This window comes from Sminthopsis crassicaudata, chromosome 6 (assembly GCF_048593235.1).
Source record: "Sminthopsis crassicaudata isolate SCR6 chromosome 6, ASM4859323v1, whole genome shotgun sequence".
Classification (NCBI taxonomy): domain Eukaryota; kingdom Metazoa; phylum Chordata; class Mammalia; order Dasyuromorphia; family Dasyuridae; genus Sminthopsis; species Sminthopsis crassicaudata.
Window position 1 is genome coordinate 124330671 of NC_133622.1, and position 20452 is coordinate 124351122.

Here is a 20452-nt window from a genome sequence, read left to right on the forward strand (position 1 = left end):
TCATAGAAAAATTAGATTAAATGAAATGGGGAATATTTAGCCTGGAAAAGAGAAGGCAGGGAATATGATTTCTTCTTTTAACATTGATAAGCTTTCATGTGAGAGGAATAGATTAGTTATACTTAATGGTCACTGAAATATACATAATACTATATGCCATTCATTATAAATATCCCAAAAGGCAAAAAACAGCCCTTATTCTAAGAGCTCACCTTTACCCTCATATATTCCATAATTTGTTTAAACACTGCCCAAATATCACCACAAAAGAGAACTTTCAGCAAAGGATGACCACTTTGGGGGAATGATATAGAAAATATTTCACTATGTGAATAAATTAGCTAAGATAGTCTCTAAATTCTTTCTAACTGTGAGATTCTGAGGCTAAGTTACTGCAGAGATAAACCCAATAACATGGGACAACAGATAGAATACATTGAACAAAGGGAATCATTAAAGATAATTTGAAACCTCGATTTTCAAATATAGATGACTTGGTTCAAAATTCAGGGACAGGTAGAGTTAAAGAATTCAACTGGGGAAGGGGAGAGAGAAGTTGTTTTAAGGTTTAGCTAAAATCCTGGAGGACATCTCTAACAGGAAAATGGAAATAATGGGTTAGAGGCTACAGGTAAAGACACAAAAGTAGACGTCATTTGTATAAAGGTGATAACCAAAATCTTTGGAGTAGATACATATGAAGAGAAAATGGCCAAACAGAATTCTAGGATCCACTCAAGTTTATAAACCAGTAGGAAGCAGGAGAGTCAGTAAAAACATACACATACACACACACATAGAAGTAACAGAGGGAAAGAAAGACATAAGAGTATAAGTTCACAGAAGTCACAAAAATGATTTTCGTATCTGTAATTCATGTCTTGACCTCTCAACTCTCCAAGTTGTACATTTATTGATGCCTATAAAAATGTCTATCTCTAAATTTAAAATATATGCTCCTTAACTTTCTTTCTAAATCCAGAACTCTTTTCCAATTCCTTCTCCACTGCAATTTCCTTATATCCCCTCTATTTTAGCATGTAATCCAGGAATCTGAACTCTTTGAAAAGATATGGTGCTATGTTTATGATCCCTTTTCTGGCTACTGTGTGTGTGTGAGAGAGAGACAGAGACAGACAAACAGATTGACTGAAAAAGAATGGGAGGAGGGAAGGAGAGACAGAGAAGTGACTTGTGATGTTTTCTCTAGGAAAAGGGGGGGGGGGGAGAAAGGAGGCACTTGTCATTAACTCTTTCAATGAAGGAGCCCAAAACATGCTCTCTAAATTCAGGCAATGGAGTGTGACAATAGCAATGAATTGTGGCATAATTCTGAGATACACTACCATGGATTGCTGATTCTTAACCCAGGCCACCATTAAATTTTCTTGCTTCTTCACTCACATTTCCCTAGCTCACTTTCCTCTTTCTATTTCTTCCATCTTAATCATCCTGAATTAGAACTAATACCGGACTTCCGGCCAAGATGGCGGCGTGGAGGCAGACAGCTGCTTGAGCTCCTCCTTTTCTCTCAGAACTTACTTCATGACAAGCCTCAGATTTAATGCTTGACCCAGAAAGAAATCCACAAATAATCACCAAGAGAAGACATCCTTGAAAGTCGCCAGAAAAGGTCTGTGTTTGCTCGGGGGAGGGTCAATCAGACTGGGCGCAGACTGAGGGCAGACAGCCAGAGCAAGACAGGCAGCTCACACAGCTCAGACCCGAGGGGGAGGGGTGCGATCTCTGCCGTTTCTGCGAAAGGGCTTTTGCCCCAGTGTGGATGCTCCGTCTTGGCAGCAAGCCAGGAGCAGCAGAGAGGGTGTAAACACCGGAGGTGAAGATTAAAACCCCAGAAAGCCAGCATCTCTCGGAGCCCGGCCACCCCCAACCCCCACCTGGACTGACTCGGTGCGTTCTCAGAGCCTCAGAGCGCAGACTCAGTACAGTCATTGCTGTTCTGTTAGTGGCTCTCTGCTGCCCTACCCCCAGTCTGTAGAGGAAGCCCATTAATACCATCCAGACCCATCCCCCCCAAAACAGACCAATTGTTTCTCTTGTCAGTTTGTTTTCTTTGATTCCTACTCTGACAAAATGAACAAAAAATTCAAAAGGGCTCTAACCATTGACAGCTTCTGTGTGGAGAGGGAGCAGACTTCAAATGCTGAGGAGACTAGGAACAGACTGTCCCCAGATGTATCCCCTGGGAGGGATATAAGCTGCTCCTCAATACAAAAGAACCTCATAGAGGAAATCAAAAAGGCTCTCACAAGAGAGCTGGAAGAGAAATGGGAAAAGGAAAGGGAAGCTTGGCAAGAGAGCCTGGAGAAGTCATCCCATGCATTCAAAGACAGAGTGGACAAAGAAATCAAATCATTGAGAAACAAGATTAGTGAGCTGGAAAAGGTAAACAACTCCAAGGAAAACAGGATTAGTGAGCTGGAAAAGGTAAACAACTCCAAGGAAAACAGGATTAGAGAGCTGGAAAAAGAAATCAGCTCTCTAAAAAATAAAATGGATAAAATGGAAAAAAATTCCATAGAAGATAAAAACTCAATTGGACAATTACAAAGAGATATAAAAAAAGTGAGTGAAGAAAATACTCATTGAAAATTAGACTGGAACAAGTAGAAATGAATGACTCAAGGAGAAACCAAGAGGTAGTCAAGCAAAACCAGAGAAATAAAACCATTGAAAAAACTGTCAAGTACCTTACCAGAAAGACAACAGACCTGGAAAACAGATCCAGGAGAGACAATTTGAGAATAATCGGACTCCCTGAAAAATGGGAGGAAAAAAAGAGCTTGGGCACCATTTTCGAGGAAATTATCAAAGAGAACTGCCCAGACGTTTTGGAAACAGAGGCTAAAATAGACATTGAGAAAATTCATCGATCACCTACTGAAAGGGACCCTAAAATCAAAACGCCAAGAAATATAGTGGCCAAGTTCAAGAACCATCAGACAAAGGAAAAGATATTGGAAGCTGCTAGAAAAAAACAATTCAGATATGGAGGATCCACAATACGGATAACACAGGATCTAGCAGCGTCCACATTAAAAGAACGCAGGGCCTGGAACATGATATTCCGAAAGGCTAAGGAACTTGGTATGCAGCCAAGAATAACTTACCCAGCAAGAATGAGCATCGTTGTCCAGGGAAGAAGATGGACATTTAACGAAATAAATGAATTCCATCTATTTTTGATGAAAAAACCAGACCTACATAAAAGGTTTGATCTTCAAATACAGAACTCAAGAGACTTCTAAAAAAGGTAAAAAGAAATCTTGAGAACTATACTTCTGTCAAAAAAATATGTAAAGAACATATGTACAATTTGTCTTAGAAACTAGAGGTGGAAAGGAGATTATATCATAAAAAAATATAAAGTGGTGGTACTACATCTCATGAAGAGGCAAAGGTAACCTATTATATCTGAGAGAAAGAAAGGAGGGAGATGAACATAGCGTGTATCAATAGACATATCTGATTTATGGTGAAACTTCTTCCACTTCATTGAAAAGTGAAAGGGAAGGAGTAAGCTAAGGGGAAGGGAATACAGTAATTTCGAGGAAAAGGGGTAAAATAAGGGGAGGATCTTTAAGGTGGGGGAGGGATCCTAAAAAGGGAGGGCTGTGAAAAGCAAGTGGTGTTTACCAGTTTAATACTGGATAGGAGGGTAAAAGGGAAGGAAAGGGGAAAAGCATAAGCAGGGGTTAATAGGATGGCAAGCAATATAGAATTAGTCCTTCTAACCATAAATGTGAATGGGGCAAACTGCCTCATAAAGAGGAAGCAGTTAGCAGACTGGATTAAAAGTCAGAATCCTACTATATGTTGTTTACAGGAAACACACCTGAAACAGGATGAGACATTCAAACTAAAAGTAAAAGGGTGGAGCAGAATCTATTATGCTTCAGGCAAAACCAAAAAAGCAGGAGTAGCCATCCTCATCTCAGATCAAGCAAAAACAAAAATTGATCTAATTAAAAGAGATAAGGAAGGGCATTATATCCTGCTAAAAGGAAGCATCAATAGTGAAGCAGTATCAATATTAAACATGTATGCACCAAGTGGTGCAGCATCTAAATTCTTAAAAGAGAAATTAAGAGAGCTGCAAGAGATAGCAAAACTATAATAGCGGGAGATCTCAACCTTGCACTCTCAGAATTAGATAAATCAAACCACAAAATAAATAAGAAAGAAGTCAAAGAGGTAAATAGAATACTAGAAAAGTTTGATATGATAGATCTTTGGCGAAAGCTAAATGGAGACAGAAAGGAATATACTTTCTTCTCAGCAGTTCATGGAACCTATACAAAAATTGATCATATACTAGGGCATAAAAACCTCAAAATCAAATGCAGTAAGGCAGAAATAGTAAATGCATCCTTTTCAGACCATAATGCAATCAAAATAACATTTAATAAAAAGCCAGGGGAAAATAGACCAAAAAATAATTGGAAACTAAATAATCTTATACTAAAGAATGATTGGGTAAAACAGCAAATCATAGACATAATTAATAACTTCACCCAAGAAAATAACAATAATGAGACATCATACCAAAATGTGTGGGATACAGCCAAAGCAGTAATTAGGGGAAGTTTTATATCTCTACAGGCCTACTTGCATAAAATAGAGAAAGAGAGGGCCAACGAATTGGGTTTACAACTAAAATTGCTAGAAAAGGAACAAATTAAAAACCCCCAGACAAACACAAAACTTGAAATTCAAAAAATAAAAGGTGAGATTAATAAAATTGAAAGTAAAAAAACTATTGAATTAATTAATAAAACTAAGAGTTGGTTTTATGAAAAAACCAACAAAATAGACAAACCCTTAGTAAACCTGATTAAAAAAAGGAAAGAGAAAAAGCAAATTGATAGTCTTGAAAATGAAAAGGGTGAACTCACCACTAATGAAGAGGAAATTAGAACAATAGTCAGGAGCTACTTTGCTCAACTTTATGCCGATAAATTCGATAACTTAAATGAAATGGAAGAATACCTTCAAAAATATAGCTTGCCCAGATTAACAGAGGAAGAAGTAAGTAGTCTAAATAGTCCCATCTCAGAAAAAGAAATAGACCAAGCTATTAACCAACTTCCTAAGAAAAAGTCCCCAGGACCAGATGGATTTACAGGTGAATTCTACCAAACATTTAAAGAACAACTAACTCCAATGCTATGTAAACTATTTGAAAAAATAGGGATTGAAGGAGTCCTACCAAATTCCTTCTATGACACAGACATGGTACTGATACCTAAACCAGGTCGATCGAAAACTGAGAAAGGAAACTATAGACCAATTTCCTTAATGAATATTGATGCTAAAATCTTAAATAAGATATTAGCAAATAGACTTCAGAAAATCATCCCCAGGATAATACACTATGACCAAGTGGGATTTATACCAGGAATGCAGGGCTGGTTTAATATTAGGAAAACTATTAGTATAATTGACCATATTAATAATCAAATTAATAAAAACCATATGATCATCTCAATAGATGCAGAAAAGGCATTTGATAAAATCCAACATCCATTCCTACTAAAAACGCTTGAGAGTATAGAAATAAATGGACTATTCCTTAAAATAATGAGCATATATTTAAAACCTTCAGTAAACATCATATGTAATGGTGATAAACTAGAACCTTTCCCTGTAAGATCAGGAGTGAAACAAGGTTGCCCACTATCACCATTACTATTCAATATAGTACTAGAAACTCTAGCCTTGGCAATAAGAGCCGAGAAAGAGATCCAAGGAATTAGAGTAGGAAATGAAGAAATCAAATTGTCACTTTTCGCAGATGACATGATGGTATACTTAGAGAACCCCAAAGACTCTGCTAAAAAGCTATTAGAAATAATTCAGAATTTTAGCAAAGTCGCAGGATACAAAATAAATCCACATAAATCCTCAGGATTTTTATACATTACCAACACAATCCAACAGCAAGAGATACAAAGAGAAATTCCATTCAAAATAACAGTCGATAGTATCAAATATTTGGGAATATATCTACCAAAGGAGAGTCAGGAATTATATGAGCAAAATTACAAAACACTTGCCACAAAAATAAAGTCAGATTTAAATAATTGGAAAGACATTCAATGTTCTTGGATAGGCCGAGCGAATATAATAAAGATGACAATACTCCCCAAACTAATCTATTTATTTAGTGCTATACCAATCAGACTCCCAAGAAACTATTTTAATGACCTAGAAAAAATAACAACAAAATTCATATGGAAGAATAAAAGGTCGAGAATTGCAAGGGAACTAATGAAAAAAAAGTCAGAGGAAGGTGGTCTAAGTGTACCTGATTTAAAGCTATATTATAAAGCAACAGTCACCAAAACCATTTGGTATTGGCTAAGAAATAGACTAGTTGATCAGTGGCATAAGTTAGGTTCACAGGACAAGATAGTGAATAAAAATAGCAATCTAATCTTTGACAAACCCAAAGATCCCAAATTTTGGGATAAGAATTCATTATTTGACAAAAACTGCTGGGAAAACTGGAAATTAGTATGGCAGAAACTAGGCATGGACCCACATTTAACACCACATACTAAGATTAGATCAAAATGGGTCCAAGATTTAGGCATAAAGAACGAAATCATAAATAAATTGGAGGAACATGGGATGGTTTACCTCTCAGACTTGTGGAGGAGGAAGGAGTTTGTGTCCAAGGGAGAACTAGAGACCATTATTGATCACAAAATAGAACATTTTGATTACACCAAATTAAAAAGTTTCTGCACAAACAAAACTAATGCAAACAAGATTAGAAGGGAAGTAACAAATTGGGAAAACATTTTTACAGTTAAAGGTTCTGATAAAGGCCTCATCTCCAAAATATACAGAGAATTGACTTTAATTTATAAGAAATCAAGCCATTCTCCAATTGATAAATGGTCAAAGGATATGAACAGACAATTTTCAGATGATGAAATTAAAACTATTTCCACTCATATGAGTGTTCCAAATCACTATTAATCAGAGAAATGCAAATTAAGACAACTCTGAGGTATCATTACACACCTGTCAGATTGGCTAAGATGACAGGAACAAATAATGATGAATGTTGGAGGGGCTGTGGGAAAACTGGGACACTGATGCATTGTTGGTGGAGTTGTGAAAGAATCCAACCATTCTGGAGAGCAATCTGGAATTATGCCCAAAAAGTTATCAAAATGTGCATACCCTTTGACCCAGCCATACTACTACTGGGCTTATACCCCAAGGAACTACTAGAGAAGGGAAAGGGTCCTGTATGTGCCAAAATGTTTGTGGCAGCCCTTTTCATAGTGGCTAGAAGCTGGAAAATGAATGGATGTCCATCAATTGGAGAATGGTTGGGTAAACTATGGTATATGAATGTTATGGAATATTATTGTTCTATAAGAAATGACCAACAGGAGAAATACAGAGAGGCTTGGAGAGACTTACATCAACTGATGCTGAGTGAAACGAGCAGAACCAGAAGATCATTATACACTTCAACAATGATACTGTACGAGGATGTATGCTGATGGAAGTGGATTTCTTCAACATAGAGAAGAACTAATCCAATTCCAATTGATTAATGATGGACAGAACCAGCTACATCCAGAAAAGGAACACTGGGAAATGAATGTAAACTGTTATTTTTACCTTCTGAATCCAATTCTTCCTGTGCAACAAAAAATTCGGTTCTACACACATATATTGTATCTAAATTATACTGTAATATATTTAACATATATAAGACTGCTTGCCATCTGGGGGAGGGGGTTGGGGGAGGAAGGGAAAAAATCTGAATAGAAGTAAGTGCAAGGGATAATGTTGTAAAAAATTACCCATGCATATGTACTGTCAAAAAATGTTATAATTATAAAATAAAATAAAAAAAATTAAAAAAATAAAAAAAAAAAAAGAACTAATACCAGTGCTTTTCACATATTACACACTTAATAAATGAATTTAAGGATCCTAATGTTTCTGTGCTTTAAGCTTCTTCCCAGCCAGCATATATGCCTGTGTGGGTACATATATAAAACACATTTGTGTATATTACATATGTGTAAGATAATATAGATCATAACATATATAGTGAAGGCTATGTCTCACATGAAGTTGAACTTTCACATAAAACATTTGTTCTCATTATTTGGAATACTCACCCTATACCTAGGGTGCACACACATATATACACACACATACACACTCTGAAATACAGTTGTCATGAGACTGCAAACAAAAATATACCCCAAGTTCACAGATACCAGATTAAGAACCCTTACTATGAAGAACAGAATACAATGAAGTACCATAGGGTACTGGAAAGAATTCTAGTTTGAAATGCAAGAGAAACTTGAATTTGAAATCTAGTTCAGATACTTAATAACTGTCTGAATTTGGTCAAGTCACTTAAACTCTCCAAGTTTCAGTTTCTCTTATGTAAAATGTTTAATGTTACAATAACCATGGAGTGACTGGATTTTACTTAACTCATTTAAACCTACTCCTCTTGTTCCAATATACTAATTTATCAATGGATTAATTCAATTACCCAGCTCTCTTCAAAGAGTCTACTTCTCACATTCTCTAATAGGAACACTAAAAAAAAAAAAAAAAAAAAAAAAAAGAATTCTTAATTTTCCCAGAGCCAAAATATTCTGTAGACCATCAAAGGTGATGAATTCAGGAAATGATTTTAGACCATTCACAGAAAAGAATTAATTACTTCTAGGATAAAGAAGAAGAAAAATTTTTTTAAAAAAAGACTTTGGCTAGAAGCTATCCACTGTTCTCTGCTTCTGTAGTACATCTTGGATTGTAACAGTGGTCTGTTGCTTCCCTACCAGCAGAGCAAGCAAACAAACAAACCATAATGCTTATGCCAGAGCATAACCCTTTGGGTCTGTTATTTAATGGTCTAACAACAAAGAAGTTCTGAAATATATAAAAAACAAATAAAACAACACTTTGTGGCTCTTTGCTCCATTAGACTAATGACATTAGGTCCTAACTACTTTATACAAAGGTTATCATATCTCTCTTATTTAAATGATACTTCATTCTCTATAATGGTTATCTTTCTTTAAACATATATATATATATATATATATATATACACACACACACACACATAAACATATATGTAATACATATAAGATGTGTATACATATATATGTATGTATATATAAACAAAGTTTAAGGTTCTCTCTTACCAACAATTAACACACAATCCTAAAATGAATTCAAATAAAAATTTCAAACCTTAAATCAAGCCCCCCACTCCTTTTCAGAGACAGAAGGTTCATCAATGTTGAATTGTTGAAGATATTTCCAGATTTTCTCAATGTATTAATTGGTTTTGCTGATTGTTTCCTTTTTTTTTTTTTTTTTTTTTTTTTAAATTTATTTGTCATATAGGATGGCTTTCTGGGATGGGAAAGAGGGAGAGATATGGGGGAAGGGAATTTTAGGTGATATTTTTTAAAAAGATATTCATGGATTTTTTTAATCAATAAGAACTTAACAAGTTAGTCATTAAACATTAATTAAGTGCATGCTATGTGCCAAGCAATGTCCCAAACTGTTATCATTGTTCAATCTTTTTCAGTCATGTTCAAGTCTTTGCGATACCATTTGGGTTTCTCTTGGCAAAGATACTGGAATAGTTTACCATGTCCTAGTCCAGCTCATTTTACAAATGAGGAAAATGAGGTCAAAAGAGGTTAAATTACTTTCCAAAGGGTCACACAACTAGTAAATGTCTGTGGCCAAATTTAAATTTAGGAAGATGAGTCTTTCTGACTTAAGGCTGAGCACTCTAATCACTGAGCTACCTACCTGTCCCCCTTAAGTTATTAAGAATGTCTGACACTCTACTAAATTCCTGTCACATGTTAGGCATTGTGGTAAAGCTTAAGCATTTACTATGTGCCAGATCCTGTGCTAAACATTGAGAATACAAAGACAGGAAAAAGGAATTCACAGCCTAATACCCCTGAGGAGTCAACATATAAACAACAATATACAAAAAAAAAAAAATTAATAATAATAATAATAATAATAATAATAATAATAATAATAATAATAATAACCAAAATAAATAGAACAGAGGGAAAGTAGGAGAATTAAGAGAAATTGGGACAGTTCCTTAAAAATACAACAGAAACACCACGATATGTGCTTAAAAATGGGGAATAAGATCCTGCCACTACTTCTTCCCTACCTTCCATAGAAGTTGGAGATAAAGGGTAGAGAGAAGGCAGAATTCTCTCCTAGGTCCTCTAACAAATCACTCAGGGGCCAATTTGCTTTTCATTATCAGGAAATAACTCAACTTCTTCTATGTCAACATACAAGTTAATTTGTCCTTAACCTTCTGCTTCACTCTTACCTGTACAACCGTGACACTTAGGACCCCAACAAAGTCTCTAGATATGGGGAGAATGAATTTATCAAATCTTTAAAGCACTCAAGTATTTTTCACATTTTTAGAAAATATTCATTGGGGACAAGCCGAGTTAGAGTAATGTTATGTGCAGAGGGCTAGCCTCACATCAAGAAGAGGCAGATTTAAGACCAGCCTATGACAGATACTAAGTGACTTAAATTCTTAGGTCCCAAGTTACCTGTGATTTGAAGCTTTTGAAGCTAACTGTAATGTTACAGGGAGTGGGCTCTCAGAGTTCCCCAAAGCTGACAATGATGTGATTGCCACTTGCAAGAAAACAGCATGCCACCATTATCATTACCTATGCTCCTAGCATAACAAACTCTAATGATGTCAAAGAAAAATATTATGAAAACCTGGAAACCCTCATCACTGTACCAAGAGTTTGCCTAATTCTGGGTGACTTTAATGCTAAAACAGGCTCAGACGGCTCTGGCTAAGTTCACTTATCTTTGCAGTACACTGTCCAGGGATATAAACCCTGAAAATGAGGATGATACACAATGCCAGAGCTGGAGCTCAGGGTTTGAGAAGCTCCAAAAGCAAGTGTGGGACAGAAGAGGTATAGACTGTCTACAAAACTGAAGGTCTACAGAGCTGCTGTTAGCCTCACTGTGGTATGTCTGCAACACCTAGACAGTTCCAATAAACTGGAACACTTTCATTTGAAGTGTCTTGGAAAAATTCTGAAGAGCACCTGGCAGGATAAGGTTCCAGATGCTGACGTTCTTTCTTGAACTAAACTGACAAAACTCTTTCAAACTTTCTGCAGAGACCACAAATCAGATGGGCTAGTCACACTATCCAAATGGCAACCATATGCTTGTCTAAAGCACTATTTTATGGAGAACTCACACAAGGTAAGAGCTCACATGGTGTTCAGAAAAAGTAATACAAAGACACTCTCAAGATTGCTCTTAACAACTTTGAAACTTACATAATATGGGAAACAGGACTCACCACAAGGTATGCCCTCAGCAGAGAAGTGCTTTGCTTTCTGAGCAAAGCAGAACTGAAGTATCACAAAAGAAACATGAGATGAGCAAATACAGAGAATCCACCCCAAACATTCATATGGACTATTTGTACCCAACCTGTGATAGAGCATTCCAAATGGTCTGATCAGTCACAGCTGCACACTGCAATGTGATTCTGCCATGACCTTATTTTTTAAGCACGAGATCCAACAGTATCTGTCACTCTCCCTCACCTTTTACTCACTCATCAAAAACAGTCCCTATAAAAATAGCATGTACTTTGAATTGCCTGACTATCAAAACAAGGCACTTTGCTAAAACCAGATATTTTGATGAATACAAAACATTTTCATCTACTCATTCAACCAGATATTAAAAGGAAGGGAAGAAGTAAGCATTTACTATTGTGGGTGCCAGGTACAGTTCTCGCTCCCCTAAGCCAACAGTACATTAGATTATTAATGGTTTTTTTTTTTCAATTTGCCTTAAAGTTGCTACTTTTCAAGCACAAGTTTTGTATTTATAACTTGTCGATCAGCTTCTGAAATATTTTTTCACATATAGTATACCAATTCTAAAAAAAAATTCTAAAAAAAATGAAGATACAAAAATGTCTCTAGTGTGTACTGCCTTTTTTCTAGTATAAATTTCTTTTCTATAATTATTATCTTTCTTGTCCCTCTATTTTAAACTGTCATTTTTAGATAAAAGTAAGAGGGGAAAAATCAACTAACAAGTCTTTATTAAGTGCCTGCTATATTTCAGGAACTATGCTGCAAAATGAGGATATTAAAAAAAATAATAATAAAGTGGCCTCTGATTTCAAAGAGCTGACATCATGTCGGGTGGCAATCAAATGTAATATTTTAAAAAATAAAAATAATACACAAAATAATTTATGGAATGGAGGGCATTATCCTGAAAATGCAAGGGAATAACAATCTGAGTAAACAAGGATTCCCCAGAAAGAATCAATATATAAAGACTAGATTAGAAGTTTGGAAAATTCCCTAGGAACTTGCTATATTACAAAGCTCAATGATTATTTCAGCAAATTTGGAGTGATTGTTAATATTCAAATTGCTTTTAAGAGGTTTCCTGAAGCAGCTCATTCAGTATCTAATGATGATACCAGGAAAAAACATTTCCAACACCGAATCTCTTCTAAAAAACAGTTTATAAAGATCAGGAAAGGCCTCATGCAAAAAGTGAACCTTGAAAGAAGTAAGAGATTTTAAGACAGAGAGTGGAAATGGCTCTATCATACACTGGGGAAGAAAGAAGGAGCCAACCCATGCAAAGTCAGAAAGAAAGTCAGGTATGGAATCAATAGGAGAACTAATCTGGCTTAAAAGGAAGTGTAAAAAGGAGTAATATGTAAAACTCTTGGAAAAGTTAGGCAAGTGACATCATAATGGGATATAAATGCCAAAGAGAAGAGGTTCCATTTTTTTCTAGAAGCAAGAGAGAGCCATTGTACAGGGATTTTTTAGCTGGATCTAAGCTGAACTTCAGCAATTATCACTTCCTCCCAAGCAAGAATACTAACTAGTAATATGTAATTCTAACATATTATCAAGAACTGATAATATGAAATATCCATTAATAACACCAGATTAGAAAATGAAGTGAATGACTTACCAGCATTCATCTCTTTAAATTTTTGTTTTAGCTCAGCAGGGGTGAGGCGGTACTGGTCAAGACCGTCATTCCAATAAATTCGGTCTAAGACTTGAAGATCTCCTCCTACCAACCAATCCCCTTGCTCCATCACCATCTGTCAGGAAGGAAAAGGGAAAAATTGAAAAACAAAAAACAAGAAAATATTCCCTTTAAAAACAACTACAAAGCCCAATAAGCAAATTTAATTCTCTTGGTGAAATAGAGGGAAGCTTTTAACACAGAACCTATTATGTGAGATGCACTGTGCTAAGCACTTTAGAAATATTATTTCATTTGATTCTCACAACAATTCTTCTAGATAAGTGCAGTTACTATTCCCATTTCACCACTGAAGAAAAGGAGACAGAGATGAAATGACTTGTCCAGAATCATAAAGCAATAAATACCTAAAGGCCAGGTTTGAACTTAGATCTTCCTGATTCCAGGTCTACTGGTCTTCCCACTGGGCCACCTAGCTGCCTCTTATAAATTATGAAAAACTCATACAAAGGTTTTCATTCACATTAAACCAGAATGTTAAAATTTGTATAATATAAATATTCCCTTTATATTATATATTATAATATATATATTATACATAATTGCATATACACACATATATATATATATATATAACAACTTCTTTAATCAAACAAGTATTTATTAAACTCTTACAACATATCAGGAATGGAGGATATCAATACAAGGAAACAACCCCTACATCTAACACTTCAATTAATTTATAATTTAAATTAAATGAACACAAGTAAAACAGGGAAAGTGAATGGAAAATAGTCTCAGAAAAGAAATAAATTAAAGGCATCCATCCCAGAGAAGTGAAGGTAACTTATGAGAGGGATGTGATCACAAATAATCAGTGAAAGAAGTTCCATGTGGAAGAGAGATCATATTTACTGTGTAGTCTTAGATATCTGCTAGATAATACTATAGAGAATGTGGAGGACTTATGAGTCAGAAAGACCTGAATTCAAATACCACTTCAGATCTTTCCTGGTTGTGATCATTTACATTTAATCTCTTCCCTCCGTAGTTCACTCATCTGTTGGTAGTCTTTTTTTTTTTTTTCCCCCCTGAGGCTGGGGTTAAGTGACTTGCCCAGCGTTACACAGCTAGAAAATGTCTGAGACCAAATTTGAACTCAGGTCCTCCTGAATTCAAGGCTGGTGCTCTCTTCACTGCGCCACCTAGCTGCCCCCTACTCATCTATGTAAAATGGTGATAACAGCTTCTATTTCATGGGGTTGTTATATAAAGAACAAATGAGATAACATATATAAAGCAATATACAAATCTCAAATAAATACAAGTTATTATAACTAAACTACAAATAATAGATTCATAACAATAACAATAGGTTAAAGGGAAGCAGATTTGGGTTCAATATCAAAAGAATTTAAATTAACTATTAGAGCAATCTGAAAATGGAAGTGGTTACCTCATTAAACTGGGACCTCAGGGCATGTCTCTGGAGCATTCAAACAAAGACTGAAAGAATCCTAAATGTGAATGGTGTAATTGCTTCAAGCATGACATTGGGTGGCAGGCCAGCTGAGTATTTAGTGCCTTCTAGCACTAAACTCCTTTGATTATATAAATATATGCAGAAAGTGCTCTTGTTAAAAAATATTTGACAAGAGATAGTAATCCTCAATTCTGGGTGATCCTCCCCAAAAATAACTTCTTTCTCAATCCCAATCTGGGGTGTTTAGGGAAACTGTAATGCCATGAAAATGATGGGTAGCTTCATTAAAGAACAGTGTTTTTAGCATCAATTGGGTTCTTACTGCAGCTTAGTAATCTTTCTCTTCTTAATAACTACTTCTCAAAATTCTTTTAACAACCTTGACTTATCCACAATAATTATTGGGGGGAATCTTTTTCCCATAACCTTGAGGCCCCTAATATAAATCCTTGCTTCCTTACCTCTCAGATAATGTCAGAGCTCCAAGGCATACAGGTGGAGCTATTTCAACTTTCATCCTCTCTATCTTAAAAATTTTCTACATCTTTCTTTATCTTTCCTCTTTTTCCTCATAAACTAAATGTCCCTTGGTCTTAAGGCTAATCTCTCCAACTGTACTAATGACATCCCACTCCTGCCTCTTCTATGGCAGTGGCTTCAACTTGAAATAGATAATTACGGAAAGGGAAAGCACATACTACATGGTACAGTGGTATGATGAAGTGACTTGCCCAGGATGACATAGTTAAGTGTCTGAGGTCACATTTTGATTCAGATCATCCTGACTCAGGGGCAAGCCCTCTCTACTACACGAAGCTGCCTCATACAGCATACCTTTGTATCCCCTACCACGCCTTAACAAAATTTTGTGCATAGAATACACAATAAATGCTCAATAATTATTTGCTAAATGGAGAGGTAGGCCAATAGAACTTTAAAACTGGAAGGAGATTTTAAAATCATACAATTTAAACTACATATATACAGAAGAGGAAATCAAGCCACAAAAAATTAAAGTGATTTGCTCACAGAAACTGTCAGTAACAAAAACAGGACTAGAATCTAGGTCTCTTGATTTTGGGGTTCAATACACTTTCTATTTTCCCAGAGTAATATATATAAACAAACAAACAAAAACTTGTAAAATGGTTCCTACTTCCTATTTAGCAAAATTATTGCTTTCTGATATTTTCTACCTTAATCATATAGGAAGCTAGTTAGAAAAACAATCACAAGCTTTGATTGCTGAAACAATACACAAGCAAATTTGAAAGCCATAATCAAAGCATGTATTTTAAATTTAAGAATTAAAAAATTCCTACCTGCCTACAATAAAACTTTTTAAAAGAAAACAACCTCAAAATACATTTTTAAAAAAAGGCTAGTGTTTCAGCACCTAACAGAAAAGATAAACCTCAACTGTATAAATCCTACTTATCTTCTCTTATATTCCATGGAATTGATCCAAATACAGGACTTTCTGAAAGCAGGGGGAACTCTAGCTACCATGATCACCCCAAAACATGACAAGAAACAGACCTTTACATCAGAAAAGTGTGTTCCATACCACTGCATTACTGATGTAATTCTGTTTAGATAAGCAAATATCTACTAACAAAACAAAGATGTTCCTTAACTCTGGCAAACTTTGGTACAATTTTCAAAAAAGCATATTTCAAAAAGTGAATCACTTAATATCCACATTTATCACATCTAAACTGTTCTTTCTTTCTCTAACAAAATCCATGACACACAAAAACCTAAGATACCTAGAAGACATTAATATATAGCACATCAGATAAATGTCATGAAAGATAGCCTCCTTCATCAATAATGACCAACAGGGGAGATCATTATAAAGTGATCTCCAACCAGCTGAAATAACCCAGCTTTCTTAATTGTCAGACTTTGAGAACATCCAGGAAAAGTCCAACCTGGAAAAAATCAACATCATTGTGGACTGCTACATGTATATGACAAAGCACCTTCTAAGAGAAGAATATTCACAACAAATAGCTGGGCATCAAAGGAGAAGGATCACAAAATCGGAATTATTTTCAACCACAAGTACCTATAGTTAAGAGCAAAAAATTCAAAAGGAGAAAATGCCTCATACCCACAAAAATCTAGCCAAAATCAAAATTTTTATTGTAAAAAAGAGCACAACACTGCTTTGATGCTTGTTAATGAAAATTTGGTAACATCAGAACAGGGAAATAAGACTTTACACTGTACTATATTTAATAATTTAGGTTTATTAGCTTGTCCTAGATACAATGATGTGTTGCCAGAAGATGAACAATTAAAAAGTAATGTGTATGCAGTGTATGGAATGTAATGCTCCCCTTGTACCTCCTGAAATCTCTAGCAATGGCTTCATTGCCCTAAAGAAGAATAATTACAAAGACTGCTTAATCCATTATGACAGAAGTAGGAAAATAGGGTGTTCCTGTGAAGCCAGGAAACAAACAATTAAATTTTCCATCCAAATTTACTGCAGTCTGTAGACAAGCCAAAGCAGACAGTGGGATGGTGCCATCTTGGCAGACAAAGCTTCCGAAAAGGAAATAGTATAAAGCCTTAAGCTAATAAAGCAAGATTCAATTTCCATGAAAGGAAGGATTCAGGAAACATTTCAATTCCAACTTTTTAAAATACTTTCTTATGATGGGGAAATTGAAATGTGTATCCTAATCTTATTTGGTGACACTCTCATATACTTGTAATTTGTGTGACATTTTCAATTAAATACCAATCATTTCCAATTATTATATAGTTCTAAGTCTTCCAGAGACAGCAGGGTAGAACAGAGGAAGGTGAGCAGGTTCCCCCCTTTTGAGCTTAGGAGAGTCATTTCTCTGCTGCTTGTTTCAGTTTTACCTGTAAAACAAGAATAATAGTGGCACCTAGTTCCAAAGGTTGTAAGGTTGAAATTTGTATGAGATAATTTGTCTTATAAACCTCAAAGCACTATATAAAGTTTTAACTATTATAACTGTTATTTGATTCTACAATGGTCTTCTACTACAACATAATTTTAAGATTTCCTTAATAAATATTAAGTAATATCTTCATTAATAATGAGCTCAGTGATCTTAGAAAAAAATAGAAAGATTTGTATGAAATAATGAAGAGCAAAAAGAGCAGCAATACTGTTTTAAGTATAACTTTCAGTGAATAAGTTATTTTGACTTAAAAATTTCCAAATTAACTATAAAGGATATATGAAGAAAGACACTGTCTGCATCCAGAGAAAAAAGACAAACAGAAGTATGTATAGAGTAATTTTATGTAAATATTTATTTGTTTGTTTATATCTGATGACAGCCATCTCTAGGAGAAATGAGAGGATGTCAGAAAAAAAAAGAAATTTATATGATAATTTTGTTATATATTTGAAAGAAACAGCAAGTTTGGTTAGCAGATTAATAGTATCATGTAAAATCATCTTTTTTATTATATTAAGTAATAAAAATCCTTATTTTATCCCATAAATGTTTTAATGTAAAAAAAAAAAAGAGAGAGAGAGAGAGAGAGAAGAAGATAAATCCAGCATGCTTCCCCCACTCTCCCCTAAAAAAAGACTTAATTAATTTGGACTCCAATTAATTTGTAATAATTCAGACAGTAGTCAAATAAAATTTATCTATGAAAAATAGTATAAACCAGAAGAAGAAAGAAGACTGCAAAATAAATTCTTCATCTAATTAACTGAATAAGAGTCATTTCAATAACATTAAAGTGGGGAATGGGGCCAAGATGGCAGAGAAAAGATAGGGCCTCTTCTGAGCTCTCCATGAAACACCTCCAATTTATGAAGCTGTAGAATCCACAAAGGACAGGATGAAACAATGTTCCAATCCAAGATAATTTATAAAGTGGACAGCAAAGGTCTATTAAACCAGAGTGATGATGGAGCACAGTCCAACACATTCCAGCAAAACACAGATCTTGGGAGTGACTGAATCGATGGCAGCAGCAACAGTGGCAATTTTCAAACCTCTCATCTCAGAGATGGGTAAAAAGGTCAGAAAGAGATCGCAGGGGTCTCTTTGCTGATACTGAAGATAAGACTCTATTGCATTGCCCATATGTGGATCTGAATTACAGTCCTGGGTCTCAGTTCCAGGGCAAGGAGAACCACTAGTACACCAGAGCTTTAGTCCACAAAAGAACTGAGACCCTGGGTCACACTTCCATGTCTGAAAAGAGTGCTCATTGTCTCTCACAGACAAGAAAATGAGTAAACACACCTCACAACACCTTAAAACAATTGAAAACTTACAGGTCCCCAGAATTATCTATTAAAAAAAAAAAAAAAAGCAAAGAAAAGCTGCAAAAAACACCTGAAACTTGGGATAGCACCCTCCTCTATAAATAGAGCTCTACTTTAGCATAGAGTTAAAAATCAAGAACTAGGTTAGAAAAGTGAAGAAAGAGGAGAAAAATATCTTTACTATAGTGACAAAAAAGATCAAAACACAAACATAAAAAGGCAACAAAATCAAAATGCTATATCCAAAGTCTCAAAAGAGAATATAAAATGGTCTCAGGACATGGAAGAACTCAGAAAGCATTTTTAAAATTGAATAAAAGAGGCAGAGGAAAAACTGATGCCAAAAAATCATGAAAAAAGAGTGGACAGTTTGGTAAGGGTAGCACAAAAAAAAAAAAAAAAAAAAAAAAAAAGCTAAAGGAAATAATACTAAAAAAAAAAAAAAAAAATCCCTTGAAACCTTGAAAAGCTGAATTTTCTAAATGGAAAAAGATATACAAAAATTCACTGAAGAGAATAATTCCTTAAAAGGTAGAATTGGCCAAATGGAAAAGAAGATACAAAAGGTTACTGAAGAAAATTATGAGACATCAAGAAATAATCAAACAAGATCAAAATAATGAAAAAAACCAAAGACAATGTGAAATATCTTATTAGAAAAACAAGTGATCTGGAAAATAGATCCAGGAGAGGTAATATATAGGAATTAGTGGACTCTCTGAAAACCATGATCAAAAAAAGAGCATAGGCATCATCTTTCAAGAAATTATCAAGAAAAACTGTGGTGATATTCTTAAACCAGATACAATAGAAAATAAAAGAATTCACTAATCGCCTTCTGAAAGAGATATCAAAATGAAAACTCCCAGAAATATTATAGCAAAATTCCAGAGATCCCAGGTCACGGGAAAATATTGCAAGCAGACAAAAAAGAAACATCACAGACTCGTCAGATTAAACAATTTTTACATTAAAAAAATCAGAGGGCTTGGAACATATTACTGAGGATAAAAGAAGTAGGATTAAGAACTACCTAAGCAGCAAAAGTGAGTACAATTCTTCTGAGGGGAAATGGACATTCAGTGAAACAAAGAACTTTCAAGAATTTCTGATGAAAAGAATAAAGATAAATAAAAATTCTGGCTTTCAAGAGAAGCATAAAAAGATAAAGAAAAAATCAAAAGGGATTCAGTAAGGTTCAACTGTTTGTATTCTTAATGGGGAAATGATATTTGTAACTGTTAAAAACTTTCTTACTATCAAGAAAGTTAGAAGGAATAAATATAAACAGAGGGCACAGATGTGAATTAAATAGGAAGGGATAATTACCTAAAACAACAAAATTAAGAGGTGAGAAAAAGAAGTATATTGGTAGAAAAGGAAAGAGAGGGGTAGAATGGGGTATATTATCTTGACATAAAAAGGGCCTGAAAGAGCCTATTGGTTCTGGATCTTTCTTTCAAAGCCATACAGTCTAAATTTACTTCTTATTTCATGATAGATATCAAATATTTCAGGTCTTGCTTGTAAGAAATCTAGCCTCATTTCCTCATTCAGTTCACAATGACAATGTGAAAGAATCTACCAAATTCCTT

The 20452-nt window shown here is 34.8% G+C and overlaps 1 protein-coding gene across 2 annotated transcripts in view; it reads right to left on the minus strand.

Moving 5' to 3' along the window:
* The window catches only part of PAPSS1 (3'-phosphoadenosine 5'-phosphosulfate synthase 1), a 138387-nt gene that overhangs the window by 39068 nt on the left and 78867 nt on the right, over positions 1 to 20452 (minus strand). For both annotated transcript variants that reach the window (XM_074272379.1, XM_074272378.1), the window contains one exon: positions 13078 to 13213. In XM_074272379.1, coding sequence (XP_074128480.1) covers positions 13078 to 13213 — 136 coding nt within the window. The remainder of the gene's footprint in view (positions 1 to 13077; positions 13214 to 20452) is intronic.